This window comes from Macadamia integrifolia, unplaced genomic scaffold (assembly GCF_013358625.1).
Source record: "Macadamia integrifolia cultivar HAES 741 unplaced genomic scaffold, SCU_Mint_v3 scaffold_270A, whole genome shotgun sequence".
NCBI classification, from domain to species: Eukaryota; Viridiplantae; Streptophyta; class Magnoliopsida; order Proteales; family Proteaceae; genus Macadamia; species Macadamia integrifolia.
The window spans coordinates 96,985-113,126 of record NW_024870661.1 but is presented as its reverse complement, the minus strand read 5'-3'; the positions used below and the strand labels follow the sequence as shown (position 1 = coordinate 113,126).

At 37.9% G+C, this 16,142-nt stretch overlaps 1 protein-coding gene across 1 annotated transcript; it reads left to right on the top strand.

The window, feature by feature from the left end:
• The first annotated feature begins 763 nt into the window (after nt 1-763).
• LOC122071580 (TMV resistance protein N-like) lies at nt 764-10,913 on the top strand. The gene is made up of 4 exons (XM_042635960.1): nt 764-1,135; nt 6,855-7,952; nt 8,526-8,816; nt 8,911-10,913. The coding sequence occupies exons 1-4, from the start codon at nt 764-766 to the stop codon at nt 9,274-9,276; spliced, it is 2,127 nt and encodes a 708-aa protein (XP_042491894.1). The 3' UTR covers nt 9,277-10,913.
• Nucleotides 10,914-16,142: the final 5,229 nt, after the last annotated feature.

The window sequence follows — 16,142 nt, the reverse complement described above, 5'->3', positions numbered from 1 at the left end:
GATCATGGGTAATAGTACCGATTAAGATCGGTAGGAATTCGGAACGGTGTCACCAGATTCCGAATTGACCTCCCAACGGATACCCAATGCTTGAAACCATTAAAGCCATCTGCTTCTTTCAAATCCCAGTAGTCCCTTCCAAATCCTCAACGTGGAGACCGACGCAATTCGTTGCCCTTCCACCTGCAATGAAACGAGACGACCGGGAATCACACGCGGAAACGAAAGGAAGAGTTGGAAGATGCACCATAGATACAGTCAAGCAGAAGTGCGCAAAGAAACAAACATGGAAAGGAAAGGCAGATGGAAGGAAAAGGAAAGAGAAGAAAGTTAGGATAACAAACGACACACGGGCAGGAAGAAAAAGTAAAGTCTAAGAAAACGACGATGCACTCTGAAGAAGATCTTAGAGGAATGGGGTGGGCTTCTCAATCTCTACCCCTCTTTGAGTCGAAATAGTTAGTGTGAAAATCCCATTCGTTCTTCAATAGCTTTTCCATTTTGTAGAAAAAATGGAGAAATGGACAACAAATTGCTCGACTTTGGGGAAGTTATCCTACAGTAGAGGGTCGAAAATGCTCCAGGTCCCATCCGAGTGCCCATTAAGCCCCGCGGTGAAGGAAAGTTCCTTTGCCGTGGGTGAAGGGAAACTCCGTTCCAAGACTTCAGCTTGCAAGATTGTAGTTGCATCAGTCTCTGCAATCGAAGAGTTAAGTGTTACTTTGAGACGAAGAAAGACTCGTATTTTGGAGAAGACGTCTCCATGGGGGCAGCCTCTTCTAGGTCCTCATCCGGTCGGAGTTATGATGTGTTCCCGAGCTTCAGAGGTGAAGACACTCGCAACACCTTTACTGCTCATCTTTACAATGCGTTGGATGATGCTGGAATTCACACTTTCAAGGACGATGAACGACTCTGCACGGGTGAGGAGATCGGCCCAGAGCTACTATCTGCGATCGAGCAATCAAGAATCTCGATCCCCATCTTCTCGAAGAACTACGCGTCGAGCAAATGGTGCCTCAATGAGCTCGTCAAGATAGTTGAATGCAGGAAAACCATGAATCAACTTGTCCTTCCCATCTTCTACGATGTTGATCCATCTGATGTCCGTAACCACACTGGGAGCTATGCGGAGGCTCTTCGGAAACACACACACAAAAAAAAAAAAAAAAAAAAAAAAAAAAAAAAAAATCGATCAGACGATCATAGAGGAGTGGAAAGAAGCTCTGAGAGAGGTTGGGGGATTGGCAGGACTGGAGTTGAAGAAAATCGCTAACGGGTAAGTCCAACAGTCCCTGTTTTAGTTCTCCCCCCCCCTTCTTTTTTTGGTGCAGTCCCTATTTTAGCTTCAATATGACAAAGCTCAGAATCGATTACTATATAGTCAATTTTTATTCGTTTCTCCTTTTCTTCCTCTTTTAACAATATCAGGCTTAACCATGAATATAAACTTAGTCATTTTTCGCCTATATTTATTGATTGCATTCAACTAGGGTGGCAACAAGTAGGATACGGTTGGGTAAGGCTGTGTCCTTACAAAATTCATGTTACCAGGCTGATAAATGAGTAAAGAAGGTAGATAATCCAGAAGAAAATGAATTAGGAATATGCAGTTTCTATTATTTATTTGTTTATTGGTGCAAACTTCTCATGGGTGGAATTTTATTCATCCTCAAAGTTTTTTTTACAATAGGGATGAGCTCTTCCATAAAAGAAGTGGCCCAAAAACCTAACCGTGTATAGCCTAACGCTCAACAAGCTAAACCAAGAGTATGAGAGTTTTCCTCTCGACTAACAAAACAGAAATCACAAGAAGTAAATGAGACCAAAACATACTGGATGTCACAAATGACAACAGAAACATCCATCGGCGGTTGAGTAGATCTGTCAACTAGGTAACAAACAAGCGCTTGAGAATCATAGATGATATGAACTACACTAATCCCAGAAAGCAGAGCCATCTTCATTCTCAACTTGATTGCAAGAGCCTCACTGACCATAATTGAAGAGGGGAACATATGATATGTTGCAATCCAATCCCATTTTTTCTTTTCTGTGTGCATTTAAACAAATAAATCCTAAATCCATGGCCTTGGGTTAAAGAGAAACAATATCTGAATAGATATTCACCCAAAAAAAATATATATATATATATATATCCGAATAGATGAGGTGACAGCCAGTGGAGGAGCCAGGGTTGTCATGAGAGAGGGGGTTCCCTATGAGATAGATGACCCGAGGAGGTGGCCCTCAACACTTCATCAATACTGATATCAATGGAATGATCCACTCCCTATAAGGGGGACAGGAGGTCTCAAAAACCAAAGCATTTCACTGCTTCCAAATACCCTAAAGAACCATGGCATTTGCAGGCTGTGCAACTAAAAACTGTTTTTACTCCAGTTTGGTCTTCTTTGGAGGTCATCTCCACAAGATTACCTAGTCATGAACATTCCTCTCTGGATTAATAAAAGGCCTCAACGAAACAGGCATGCAAACCACGCCTATTGAGCCAACTGACACTCAAGAGTGCATGTTCAACTGATTCACATACAGACCATAAAGAGTGGCAGAGGTCAGAAGATACAATACTCCTCCTTTTAAGATTAGCCATGACTGCAATAGCATTTGTGTAGACCTTCCAAATGATTACTTGAACCTTTGGAGGGATGATGGAGTGCCAAAATTTTCCAGACAACCTTTGGAATAGTGGAGATCTTTCTTGTTGAAGGTGATACTGAAGGTAATCCTGCTTCAGCCAGCCCATAAGAAGACTTAACTGTAAAGACTCCTTTTGGTTTGGGACCCCAACACAATTTATCTGGATAATTTTCAGTACTTATTGGAATTTGCAAAATACATCCCACCTCTTGAGTGGAGAAGAGTGGTCTCAGTTTAGTAGCATGCAACTAGCCAAGAGAAGAAATAAGGTCGGATACCCAAAATCCAGACAAAGAGCAAGTCTAGGGGACTACACCCTGAAGCCCCCTAAGGCTTTAACCCAAGGATCCTCCCAAATTTTGATTAAAGACCATTACCAATCACATACAAAAGGCCTTTTTGTAAGAGGTCTCTACCTTTGATAATACTCCTCTAAGTACATGATGGAGATGAGCGTGACCTCACCTGAAGGAAACCACCAGTGGCAAAGTAGATACTCCTAATCAACTGTGCCTAACTAGAGTCATGCATGAGCTTGTCATCTAGCCCAGTTCCAATATCGTGGTCCTTTGATACCTTGTCAATTTTCTTTTGTTCTATGTTTCTCCTTCAATTGTATTCTCCACTTATGCATGTATTCCCATTTTATATATGTCATTATTTTCTTATGTAAATGTTCTTACCATATCATGTACCTATGCTTATATGTATACACATTCACACACTTGAACCCACTTTGATTTGACGTACATCTAAATCTAGAAACTTGGTTAGGGTAAAACATTTGGACTCGACCTAGAATAGGCTTCCACTTATGACTTAGTATTGATTTAGTAAGCAGGGTTTACACAAGTCTAGAAGAAGGAGACTGACCTTCAGGTCGGGCGAGGCTGGTGCCTAATACCTTCTCCCCTCGTAATTTGATGCTTGTCCAAAGATTTGGACAGTGGCCATCCTCTTATCTTGCAACGAGTCACAGCCTTTTCTCTCCCTTTGGAGAGAAATCTATTTTGGGTATCCTAGGTGGCGACTCACTTTTTGGCATTGACGTGCGCTTTTGGGATATTAAAGAGCATGCCATGACCATTGTTAGAAAAAAGGGGAACGGCAAAAAAAAAAGGAAACAGACGGTACGGGTTTTAAATAGTAAAATTTTTCAAATGATACGGTCAAAAAAATAGAGTAACGGTAAAAATCGAAAAACGGACAGTATGAGTTTTAAACGTGTAGATTTCAAAAAAAGGGGACTAAAGAGACGGTAGTAGACTCATATAAATTAATGAATTATTATATGAATATCTACATCTAGTGTTCAAAACAACTACAATATTTAACATTAATGCCTATACATCCCATGTCTCATTATAAGTTTTAAGACATATCATTGAATATCATCCAACACCAATTCTAAATTCATACATCACACATGCCCAAAGTCTTATTGAACAATGTGACTAGGTTATGGTGTTGTTCATTGTTGTCAACATAATCAATACACTCTCGAAGTGATATATGTTCAGTTAGAGTTGGGAGTCATCACTTTAGAAATATTTTTCAGTAAATATGTCAGTTTATAGCTCAATTTCGGGTCCATGAATTGAATTTGAGTTGAAAGTAATATCATGAGAAATATAGTCCATTGCGTCAGCTTCAAGTTGGTTAAAGAATCAGATCGATCAGAGTTCAGGAGAGAGATATATGGTCAATTAAGTAGATATTATGTTCAAAAATCAAGTCTTAAAAAGCGCCATGAAAACGAGAACGTGTTTAGAATGGGAATGCTTAAAGTTTTCTGTTCTTTTAAGTATCTTTGGGAAGCATATGGTAAAATGTGTTTTAAACAGTAAAAAATGGAAACATGTTTCAAACGGAGTTATAAATGCGTTTTTGCTAATAGTGGTCATAACCCGACGTATTTTTTGCACCTATGACCGCATGTGTCCTATTGAGACATTCCCGTCATGGTCTCTACATTAGCATGATTTGAAACTAAAGCATGTTTACTACATTTGTTTCATAGAACTAAAATTCAATTCACATCAGGAAACCCAGATCAAGGTAAAGGGGCAGGCAATAATTAGGAAAAGATAAAAGGCCCTTTTCTGACTACCTTTTCAAAATTCATGGTCACACAAGCCATAGCATATATTGTTGAAGAAATGAATGTTCTTTCTTTTGCATAAAAAAGAGAATTCCGTCACTTGGAAATGTGTGCCAAAATGTGGAATTGCAGAAATGCATTATTTAGGAAAAGATAAAAGGCCCTTTTCTGACTACCTTTTCAAAATTCATGGTCACACAAGCCATAGCATATAATGTTGAAGAAATGAATGTTCTTTCTTTTGCATAAAAAAAAGAAAATTCCATCACTTGGAAATGTGTGCCAAAATGTGGAATTGCAGAAATGCATATATTTTTGGATGAGTTGCAGCAGTGTCTTAATTTGGATCTCCATGATGTTCTTGTAGAATGTGTCTTGTCTTCGATGGTTAATTCTCTCTCCTTTTCTCTTTCTCCTTGTGATGTTTGATATACTTGTGTTTACTCTGAGAGAACTTTTGAATTCAATACCAAATTTTATCATATTTATAGACAGTGGAACTACTTGGCAAACACCCTTGCCAATGACCAACTACCAAAAATCTTATCTATTTTTGCAAAAGTTTGAGTGTTAGCCTGGTATTCTTTTTTGAGTTTATTCCAAATGATTGTGAATTTTGGTCATTCTTTACTCTTTGACTCTCTCTCTGTCCTCTCTTTCTCCCTTTTAGTTAGGGTCTTGGTACCTTTTGAAGTTTGATTGCCAGCCTGGAATTCTTTCTTGAATTCATTCCAAATGATTGTGAATTTTGGTCATTCTTTACTCTTTGAGTCCTCTCTTTCCTCCCTTTTAGTGGGGGTCTTGGTATCTTTTTAAAGTTTGTTTTCCTTTCTGTTTCAGGAAGAGTAGGTGACTAGTGAATTCCCAACCCCCATAAAATATCCCTATGTCTAATGACAATAGTTTAGAGAAAGAAATTTTTTTTGAGAGTGGACCCAAGTCATTATTTCCTCTCAACAGAATCCTATCTTGTCTCTTCTACTACACTATTTCTTCCTTTTTGATTCTTTTTCTAAAGCTTCCATCATGCCCAATACATTATTGCATAGATGTTTTATCAGCAAGCTCTAAAAAACTCGATCGGAGATCCAAAAAAAAAAAAAAATCCATTCTCAAAATCTCTTCATACTTCTCTCCATGCAAAGTTAAAGCACAAGAATTTGAGATTCAAGCAAATCATAATTGTTCTCCATAAGAATGGATTTCAACTTTGGGGAGAAACTGTGATGAAGGAGAGATGAGAGAGAAGAGGAAAAAGAAAGATCTCTTACCAGATTCGGGGAGAAAAGGGAGAAGAGAGAGAATCAGTATGACCAAATTTTCTTCCCAAAATTCTGACCCTAAAAAGTCAAGGGGAGAACTCATATATGGTGGCCCATACAGTTGAGATAGATCACCAAATTTAATAAGTGGCTATTAGGGAGTATCTAAAGCCATCCAACGATAACCTTCCAAATTATCAATCCACGAAGCTAAAAAGTTGTAGTGTGCAGGAAAGGATTCCTAACATAGAAGTGCAGGAAGCATTTTGTCTATTATTACATATATCTGCTGCAAGTAGATGATTATTGGCATTCCCAACAATTCCAATACCATTTTCAAAGTTACAAATCTTTTCCTAATTTATTTTTCAATGTTCATGTTAATATATATATATATATATATATTTAATCTATTAGAGGGGAAAAATTAATGTTGCGATCCTTTTCTTTTTTTTGGGGTGGGGGGGGGGGTTGTGATGGGCAATTTAATAGGCATTCACTTGAAGGAACAACATGGGTTTATGGCCATAAAAAGGCAATGAGATCTTGCTTATTCTTGGCCTTCACCCTTCCTTTTTTACCCAATGATATCTTTTTCCCCCCTTAAATTACGGGCCAAAGTTTTTGGCACCCCATTGATCTATTTGCCTTATTTCCATTCAAAATGAATTTGGGGGGAAAAAAAAAGACATGTAATTAAAGTCATCTCATTTACTTTAGTTCAAATTATTAATTTATGATCTTGTCCAATTAAAATTTTGTGGTTCCTTTCGTTTTTTATTCGTGTGCTCTCTAAATTAATTATTTCTTCTTGATTTGAATTGGACAAGCATAAAGGGACATTAGTAAAGTTAGTTGTTGCAGAAGTTTCTGCTAAATTAAGAAAAGATTTTCAGATTGTTCCTGATGACCTGGTTGGAATCCAATCTCATGTAGAAAAAATGGTGAACTTGCTAGACATTACATCTGAAGAAATAAAGATTGTGGGAGTCTGTGGGCTGGCTGGGATTGGTAAGACTACTATCGCCAAGGTTGTCTACAATACAATCTTGCATCAATTTGAAGGATGTAGCTTTCTTGCAAATGTTCGAGAATCCTCTCAACATTATAGGGGACTTGTCGATTTGCAAAATCAACTTGTCTCTAATATATTGAAAGGAGCAAGACCCAACATCACGAATGTAGATGAAGGAATTAATGTGATGAGTAAAAGACTTTGCAAAAAAGTTCTTATTATTCTTGATGATGTGGATGAAAATTTTCAATTAGATGCATTAATCAGGAAGTGTGGTTGGTTTGGTTTGGGAAGTAGGATTATAATCACAACAAGAAATGGGCATATCTTAGCTAGTAATGAAGTGGATAAGATATACGAGCCCAATGAATTAGATGCAAATCAATCTCTTCAACTATTTCCCAGGCATGCCTTCAAAAGGGACCAACCTCCGGACGACCATCTAGATCTCTCAAATGACATTGTAAAGAATACTGGAGGGCTTCCCTTGGCTCTTGAGGTTATCGGTTCATCTTTATTTGGTATGAGAAAATCAGCATGGCTAGATACGCTAAAGATGTTGCAAGGTGATTTTCTTCATGATAAAGTTATGGAAAAGTTGAAAATAAGTTATGATGGCTTAAAGGATTTGGAGAAAGAGATATTTCTTGATGTTGCATGCTTTTTCACTGAAATGGATAAAAATATTGCATGTCTCATATGGGAACACTGTAACTTTTACCCTGGAATAGGAGTTGAGGTTCTTTGCCAGAAGTCTTTGGTAAAGATTGGTGAAAATAACGAATTAAAGATGCATGATCTGCTTAGAGATCTTGGAAAGGAAATCATTCGTCATGAAAACCGTAAGGTGCTTGGAGGGCATAGTAGGTTGTGGTCTCATGAGGAAGCCTTGGAAGTATTAGATTCACATACGGTAGGTTCTCAATAAATAGTCAGTAAACTTTATTTTATGCTTCCAATTATTAATGATGCTTTTAAGCATAAGTTAACTATTTTTTAAGGTTTCATAAATTTGATATATGGATATTCCTTTCTTTTCTTTTCTTTTCTTTTTCTAAATATAAATGTCATGGAGGTTGGTGAACTTCTTGTTGCACAGTAGTGGTAGACATGGTGGGGTCTAATTTTATTGAGGATCGTGCACTCATTTCAATGTGAAGTTCCAGCCCTATATAAGCATATAAAAGAAAACTTGTTCAAAGTAAAAACTACGAAACTGTCTTAAAACTTTTATTGTCTTGTATTAGATTTTAGTTGCATTTGTGCAGTTTTTTACACCTTTGGATATGCTATTGGTCCCAATAACATTCTCATTTTGGGTTAAAATATTAACAAATTAGATTGAAGGGGCCTTCATTAATGTTGGCTCACCATTTCCAATGTTTGACAAGTTATTGTTAAAGCACAACAGTTTCACCAAAACACCATGAACATGAGCAATTTCTGGTTATAGTATTTCATACTTATTTGAAATTATTTCTTTTAGGGGACGGATAGAGTTGAAGGGTTGTGTATTGATTTCGGAGGCAGTTCAAGAAGCCAACGATGTTTGATGAGTGAAGGATTTATTAGAATGAAAAAACTCAGGTTACTCGAAGTTGATTATGCGCACTTTGCTCCAGACTTCACGCCTTCTTTTTCAGATCTGATATGGCTTAGATGGAAAGGATGCCCTCAGGAATTTACACTAACAAAATTTGATCCAGTAAAGCTTCTTGTTCTTGATCTGTCATATAGTCTTGTTACAATTAATTGGATGGGTTGGAAGTACCTCGAGGTTGCAAAGAAACTTCTCTCTTTTGTTTAATGCATTCAATCATATTCTTTTTTTTTTTTTAGTCTCTAATAATTTCTCTCTTTTTTGCACACAGGTGGCAAAAAATCTAAAAGTTTTGAATCTGGGAGGGTGTCGATACCTATACCGGACTCCTGAACTAAATCATCCCTTGGAGATCTTGATTCTTGAAAACTGTGAAAATTTGGTTGAGATTGATGAATCCATCAGCAGTCTTCAGAGGCTAGTCATATTGAATATGAGGGGATGCACGAAACTAAGGGATCTACCATATGTCATCTGGGGGTTGACTTCTCTCAGAAACCTCAACATACATCAATGTGAAGGTTTGGACAAGTTACCTGATTCCATAGGTTTTCTCAAAAACCTAGAGACTTTTGATGCCAGTTTTTGTTATATGAGGTATGGAGCAATTCCGGATGCTTTAGGGTGGCTAATTTAAGGTTCTGTTACAAACTGCAATCGCTCCCAGAATTTCCTTCTAGTTTGAAAATTTTAAATGTTATGAGATGCATATCTTTGAGATCACTCCCAAGGCTTTCAAACCTGACAAATTTAGAGGTATTGTGTCTTGATGATTGTGAAAATCTAGTGGAGATGCCAGAATTTTCAGGGCTCAGAAATTTAGAGAAATTAAGTCTTGATAATTGTCAGAGATTAGAAGAGATTAAAGGCCTTGAAGGGTTGGATTCCCTACAACTGTTGACAATGAAGAATTGTGGATCATTAACAAAAATTGAGAAAATATCTGAGGAAACTGAAAGAATTAATCTTGAGAATTACCAAGAATTCTCTGGGCAATGTATTAATCTTGAGAAGTGCAAGCTTTTTTTGGGAAAAGTTGCTCCTGATCGTAGACAAACAATTTCTGATACCTTAGAAATTCCTATTTGTAGCTTCCCTACTCGCTATTTTGGTGTGGAATATTTTAGGGGAAGGGTAAAGAAGGAGGTGCTGATGCCTGTGATGGACAGAGTTAAAGGCCGTTTAGCTGGTTGGAAAGGAAAGCTTCTGTCAATGGCGGGAAGGGTAGAATTGGTTCGGTTGGTTGTATCTGCCATTCTAAATCATAGCTTTGTAGTTTATTGGTGGCCATCATCTCTCCTTGAAACAATGGAAAGATGGATGAGAAACTTTATTTGGACTGGCGTAGTGGATTCTTTTAAGGCGATCACGGTCAGGTGGGACTTTGTTTGCAAGCCAAAGGAGTAGGGGGGCTTGGGGATTAGAAGACTTAAAGATACAAATATGGCTATGCTCAGTAAGATGGTGTGGCGCTTCAAGCATGGGAAGCATGCCGCCAGTTCTTTTCTTAGGGCAAGATTTGTCAAGAAAAATGGAGTTTTTAAGATGGGCTGCAGGCAATCCTATCGCCTTGGGCATCTGAAAGGTGTGGAAGTTTGTGGATCTAAATGAAAGGTGGATCATCAATAATGGGGGCCTAGCAAGATTCTGGAAAGATAAGTGGTGGGGACCCAAGGCCGTCATGGACGGGATTCAAGATGCGGATATCTCTCTCCTGGACTCTGATGGCAAAGTAGGTGATATTATTCGAAATGGCGAATGGACCCTTCCAGGCCTGAACTCAGACCTATTGCAGACTATTTTTAAAGCAATTAAAGAGGTTAAAATTCCCACTGATCGCCGGTTGCATCAATCTAAAGGAGTTTCATGGCCTCAGTGAATCGGAACTCTGGATGATTCAAGGCCTCAATATATTTGAAACCTTGAAGAGGTTGGATTTTAATAATTGCATATCTATAGAAAGATTACCGGATCTCTCCTACTATAGAAACTGGAAGCATCTATCCATTGTCGGGTGTGTCAATCTAAAGGAGATTCAAGACCTCAATAGATTGGAATCATTAGAGAGGTTGGATTTTACTGGATGTGAGTTTATAGAAAGATTCCCAGATTTCTCCAACTTGAGAAAATTGAAGCATTTATCCATTGCCGGGTGCATCAATCTAAAGGATATTCAAGGTCTCAAAGGATAATCTTTGGAGACATTGGATTTTAATAATTGTTTAACTATCGAAAGATTACCAGATCTCTCCAACTTAAGAAACTTGAAGCATCTATCCATTACCGGGTGTGTCAATCTAAAGGAGTACAGATTGGAATCATTAGAGAGGTTGGATTTTATTGGGTCCAAGTTTATGGAAAGTGTTAAATATTGTAGGTTTTCTAAATATAATATAGATTATGAGACTATACCACGGTAGGAGAAGTTCTGAATCCTATCGTGGTCTAGGATTCTCTCTCTTGGTCCCTTTTTCCGTCTCTTGTAACATTCTCTCTTTTTCTTTCGTTTCTTCTTCAAAGATTCTGGTTTATTATATTTAGTTTTGTCACAAAGTTTACCGGATCTCTCCAACTTAAGAAACTCGAAGAACCTGTCCACCAACAAGCAGTGTTTTAGTAATCGGTATTGGATACAATATCACCTTGGCTGATATCGATTTGAATTGGCTTCTATCGATCTGGGTTGGAGATGTATCACTGTTTTCCTAAATAAAATAGATTTTTTTTTTTCATCCTTGTCTTTATTGATCTACTCATATGGGATTGGCTAAGAATCGGTATCAGTCTCGGCTGATACCTATACGATCTGGCCGACTCTTAAAGCAAGACTAAATGTTTGATGGATCTTGATTTTCTCCAATTCTTAATTTCTTAATCGTGCAATTCTTGTCCAAATCTCTCTATGCATGCGACACCTTCACATTTTCAAAATCCAATGGTCGTAGAAGTTTTAAAATTTAAATCTATTTAATGCCTCAAATGCCTTAAATTTCTATAACTATTTGATTTTGAAAATGTACTGATATCATGTGCACAAAGAGAATTGCACAATTAAAAATTAAAAAGGAGATCTAAATCCATGGTTGATGCATTTACTTTCCTAATTCCACCTCTGTTATAATCAAATCAAATGTCGTGGCTCATGCTAACCTTTATACATATTCAAGCCTGATTTGAGGTCTTAGATGTGATGACTTGGTCAATTAAAATGTCACCATCTTGACTATGGAGCTTTGTCTGAGGAGAATTATAATAAATATGACAATGCCCATATGAGAGAACATATGCAGGGGAAGAAAACCAAGATCCATATATGTCTAACTGGTTTTGCATGGGTGGTATGAGAAGACACATAAAGGTAAAATAGGCATTTATATTGTGATTGAATTATAAAAGGTTAAAATCGTCTTTTACGATTCAAAACTAACACCCCACTAACGACGTCATCGGACAAGAGAAATAGATGTAATTTTTGAAAACACAAGGGAGGGGATGTAATAAGAGCATAATACAGGAGATGGGATGTAAATTACTCTAATATATATTATGGGACTAGGCTACGGTACTAGAAGTTTTGAAGCCTACCATGGCCTAGGATTCTTGCCTCTTGGTTCCCTTCCTCTTCCTTCTCTTTTCACATTTACCCAAAAGCAGTGATTTAGTGATTGGTGTTAGCTCGGCTGACATCGATTTGGATTGGCCTTTATCGGTCTGAGTTGGATGGATGTATCACTATTTTCTCTAAAAAAATGGATTCTTTTACCTTTCTTTGTACCGATTTACCGATATGGGATTGGCCAAAAATCAGTATCGGTTGATCTGGCCGACTCTTGAAGCAAGACTAAATCAAGCAGGAGGAATGTGGCGGGCTCACCAAGGCTTCCCAATCTCTAGTCTCTACTTCTCTTTTCCATTCTTGTAGAAAAAAATAGCAAGTAAATCAAGCAGCTTAGAATCTCTACTTCTCTTTTCCATTCTGGTAGCTATGCGGAGGCTCTTAGCTATGTTTGATAGATAAAAAATAATGATTATATAATGATTTTTTATATGTTTCTCTCTTCTTTAAATTCAAAATTTTAAAATTTTTTTCTTTTCTTCCAATAGTCCCTTATTTAGTTTCCCCGCCCTTTTTCGTTTGAGCAGTTCTTATTTTTGTTCAATATGACAACATCTCATAATCGATTATCACTTAACCTGGTTACAATTGATTATTGTAACCTCTTTTCTTTGACCTTGGTCACATTATCTACACCCATTTTGATATGAGGTTATTTCTGTAATTTTATTAGCCTCCACCGTACACATCTCTTTGTTTCTTGGGGTCTGAATTGATCACTCTCCGACACACCGCCACTGCTGTGAGCACTGCCCCCATCTCCTCTTCTCTACATCTATCTCTCCCCCGCCTCATATGACTGTATGCTCGAACCCGAAATTTCTTGTTGTCAGCTTATAAATTCCACTCACCAAGTCATCAACGTTGCGTTGCTCGTGATTCGTTCTTCAAGCTCGACTATAGATTTTGGATTTTGGGTGCCCTTCAAATTCCTGATTCCTCAGCCTCTTTGATTCTCCTTGACTGAATTCTGAATTTTCTAAAGCCACTATGTCTATTTCTCAATTTCATTTCTGTGACGATCTTTAATTACTTGTTAAGAATGTGTTTCTTGATTGGTTGGAAAAACTCTACCGTCCTAGGAAGTATGTGAGGTGAGCTAATAATGGGTTCCTCTCTCAATCTTCGTCGCTACTGATAGCTTGAATTTGAATGCCATATGTGTTCAATTGATTAAGGAACGAGAATTTCATAATGATTTCTTGCTTTCAGAGTCTAAACAATTTATTAAAAGCCTTTGGAATCGTGTCAATTGCATTTCTTCCTCTTATCTACGCCCCAGTTTCCGTTGTTGTTCATTAGTGAATTTGTTTATGTTAGCTCAAAACGTATTTTACTCTGTACATGTTGATTCACTTCAAAGGGTTGTGACACTTCGCATCATTCATTAATTGGTTTTGCCAATTTATTTCCCAAGCACCTTAAATTCTCTCTTGAGCCTTGAACGCCATGAATTTTCCGATGGGCAAGAATGTCGCAGTTGCATGCGGTATATGAAAAAGTGTTTTCACCGAAATCTGAGGATTGTCGATTATTGAAATTCATGGACTGAACATGACTAGCTGACTCTTGATGTACGTCAACACTTCTTCCATGGTGAAGGCTCAGAAACAGAACTAAAAACTCACAGGGACGGCCACTTTCTCCACCTGACACTGGTCATCTCCGCGAGGTAATGCCAGCGGGGAGCGACTACCACCTCACTTCCTCAATGTATGGTGGCTTCAGGGAGTGATTGGCTGATTTTGATGAAGGATTAGGATCCTTGTAAATTTACATCTTTATCCCGTATAAATAAGTAACATGTCATCTTCTAGGGACAAAAATGTCTTGTTACAAAATCTATTTGTAACATTCCTGGTTACAAACAAATGAACCCTACACTAAAAACTGCAAATTGTTCGAGAGCTATTTGTGATTTGTGGTTACAAATCATTTGTTTGAATTTATGCGCAACCTTTTAATGATCACATTTTTAATGACTCAAAATCAAGGGTAATAAAGTCTTTTTATTCTTAAAAAATAAATCTAATTCAAAAACACTTTTTTTTTTTTTTTTCTAATCTAGAAAGCAAAATATTAGAAACTTAAAAGTTCATACAGCGCATATCCAACCTAACTATATAATGTTTGGCTTCCATAGCCTGTGAGGCTACATTCATAAGTTCTCCAATTATACTATTATCAGTACTTGATACAAAAACGGGGTTAAAACTTAGAAGGGTAGTTGTCCATCTCCCTTCGAAGAGATGTTAAAACACTATAATTAATTAGAGGGATAGTATTTAGGTTCCATTGCAACAATGATCATATTCATCTCGATTGCTCTAGACTGCATCCACTTTCATGTTCATTTCTTTTGCCACGCGAATGCCCTTGAGCAGTCCTATAATTGCTCCTTCACCATCTACTCCGGTCAACAAATAGTAGTAAATGGATCAGGTTCATGTACGAGAATGTTCTTGTACATTCCTGATCCATGGCTATAGAATCTATTAAATGAAGAGAGAAAATTGATTCTATATCCACGGACCAGAACCATTCTCGTACATTCTCATACATGAACTGGATCCACTCTCCAAATAGTGAGCGTGACATAAGAAACACTGTCCTTGGGTAAGGAAACAAAGAGCCTATGCACTCACTTTTCGATATTTATCCGACATAGTTGTGACTATTAAGATGTTATGGCTTGAGGGCAAGGATTTAGGGGACGGTATCGGTATCAGTATCAGTATCGGATACCGATCTAGATCAATCAAGAATCGAGGATGGGGGATCAGTCTTAGCCGATACTGATCCAATATGGCCTATATGAGACCGATACTTGAAACCATGGTTGGGGGTGGGGAAAATTTCCCACATTGAATGGATACGACTTGTTAATCATGGTTGTTGAGTTGTACTCGTAAGGGCAGATTGTCCTTGTCCCAGTTTTAGATTTGTTCTTACACTCAACACTATCGCTTCAACTCTGCAATATGGAGTTGTACTCCATTGGTCCGTCTTGTTCCTGTGCTACCAGTCGAAGATGGTGGATCTTAATCTGAACCAGAAGTCTCTCGCAGATCCTTCACCACTGTCTCAAAATATCTTCATTTCAGATAAGAAACCAGGGCCTTTACCCTGTCCCCTGACATTACAAGAAACACATCTGTCTAGTATTGTCTCTGCCTCTGCCGTGACATGGCTGAGCCCTCCAACTATCCACCGTTAACCAATCTGTTACCATTATTGGACCCCAATTTTGTGCCTCTACCCGGTAGATCTCACAATCGTGAGGAAGTTTTATCCCTCGAGGAAGGGAATTCCCTCCGTTGCCGACATCAACGACAACATCGTCTTTAAAGTCAAGGATACCCTCTTTAAGTCTTTGTGATTGTCGTGTTCTTCTCGACATCAATGGCAATCCCCTCTTCTAAATACAACAAAAGGTCTCGATCTGAATATTTCCTTAATTGTAGCATATCTTTGCAATTTGGGATTTGTTGCTGGTAGTTTGTCTACTGATGATTTGCCCCAATGGATACAAAGATGGAGTTCTTTTATGTTGCAAGGGAAGAAAGTAGGACGTGATCTTATGACCTACTGCTCATTTATTTGTTGGTATCAGTGGATAGCATGAAATGATATGGTTTTTGGTAAACGAGATTGGTAGCCATAATATGTTCTCTCTAGTTCATGGAAATCTTTCCTTGAATTTCAAGGGTTGGTTTTTACCTCAAACAATGGAGGAGTACATGCCTCAACACTTTTAAACCAACCTTGGATTCCACCACCACAATATTTTGTCAAGATCAATTGTGATGCAAGTTTGATTCCGAACACCACAATAGGAGGAATAGGTTTCATTGTTCGAGATGAAATTGGGCATTGCAAATTCGCAT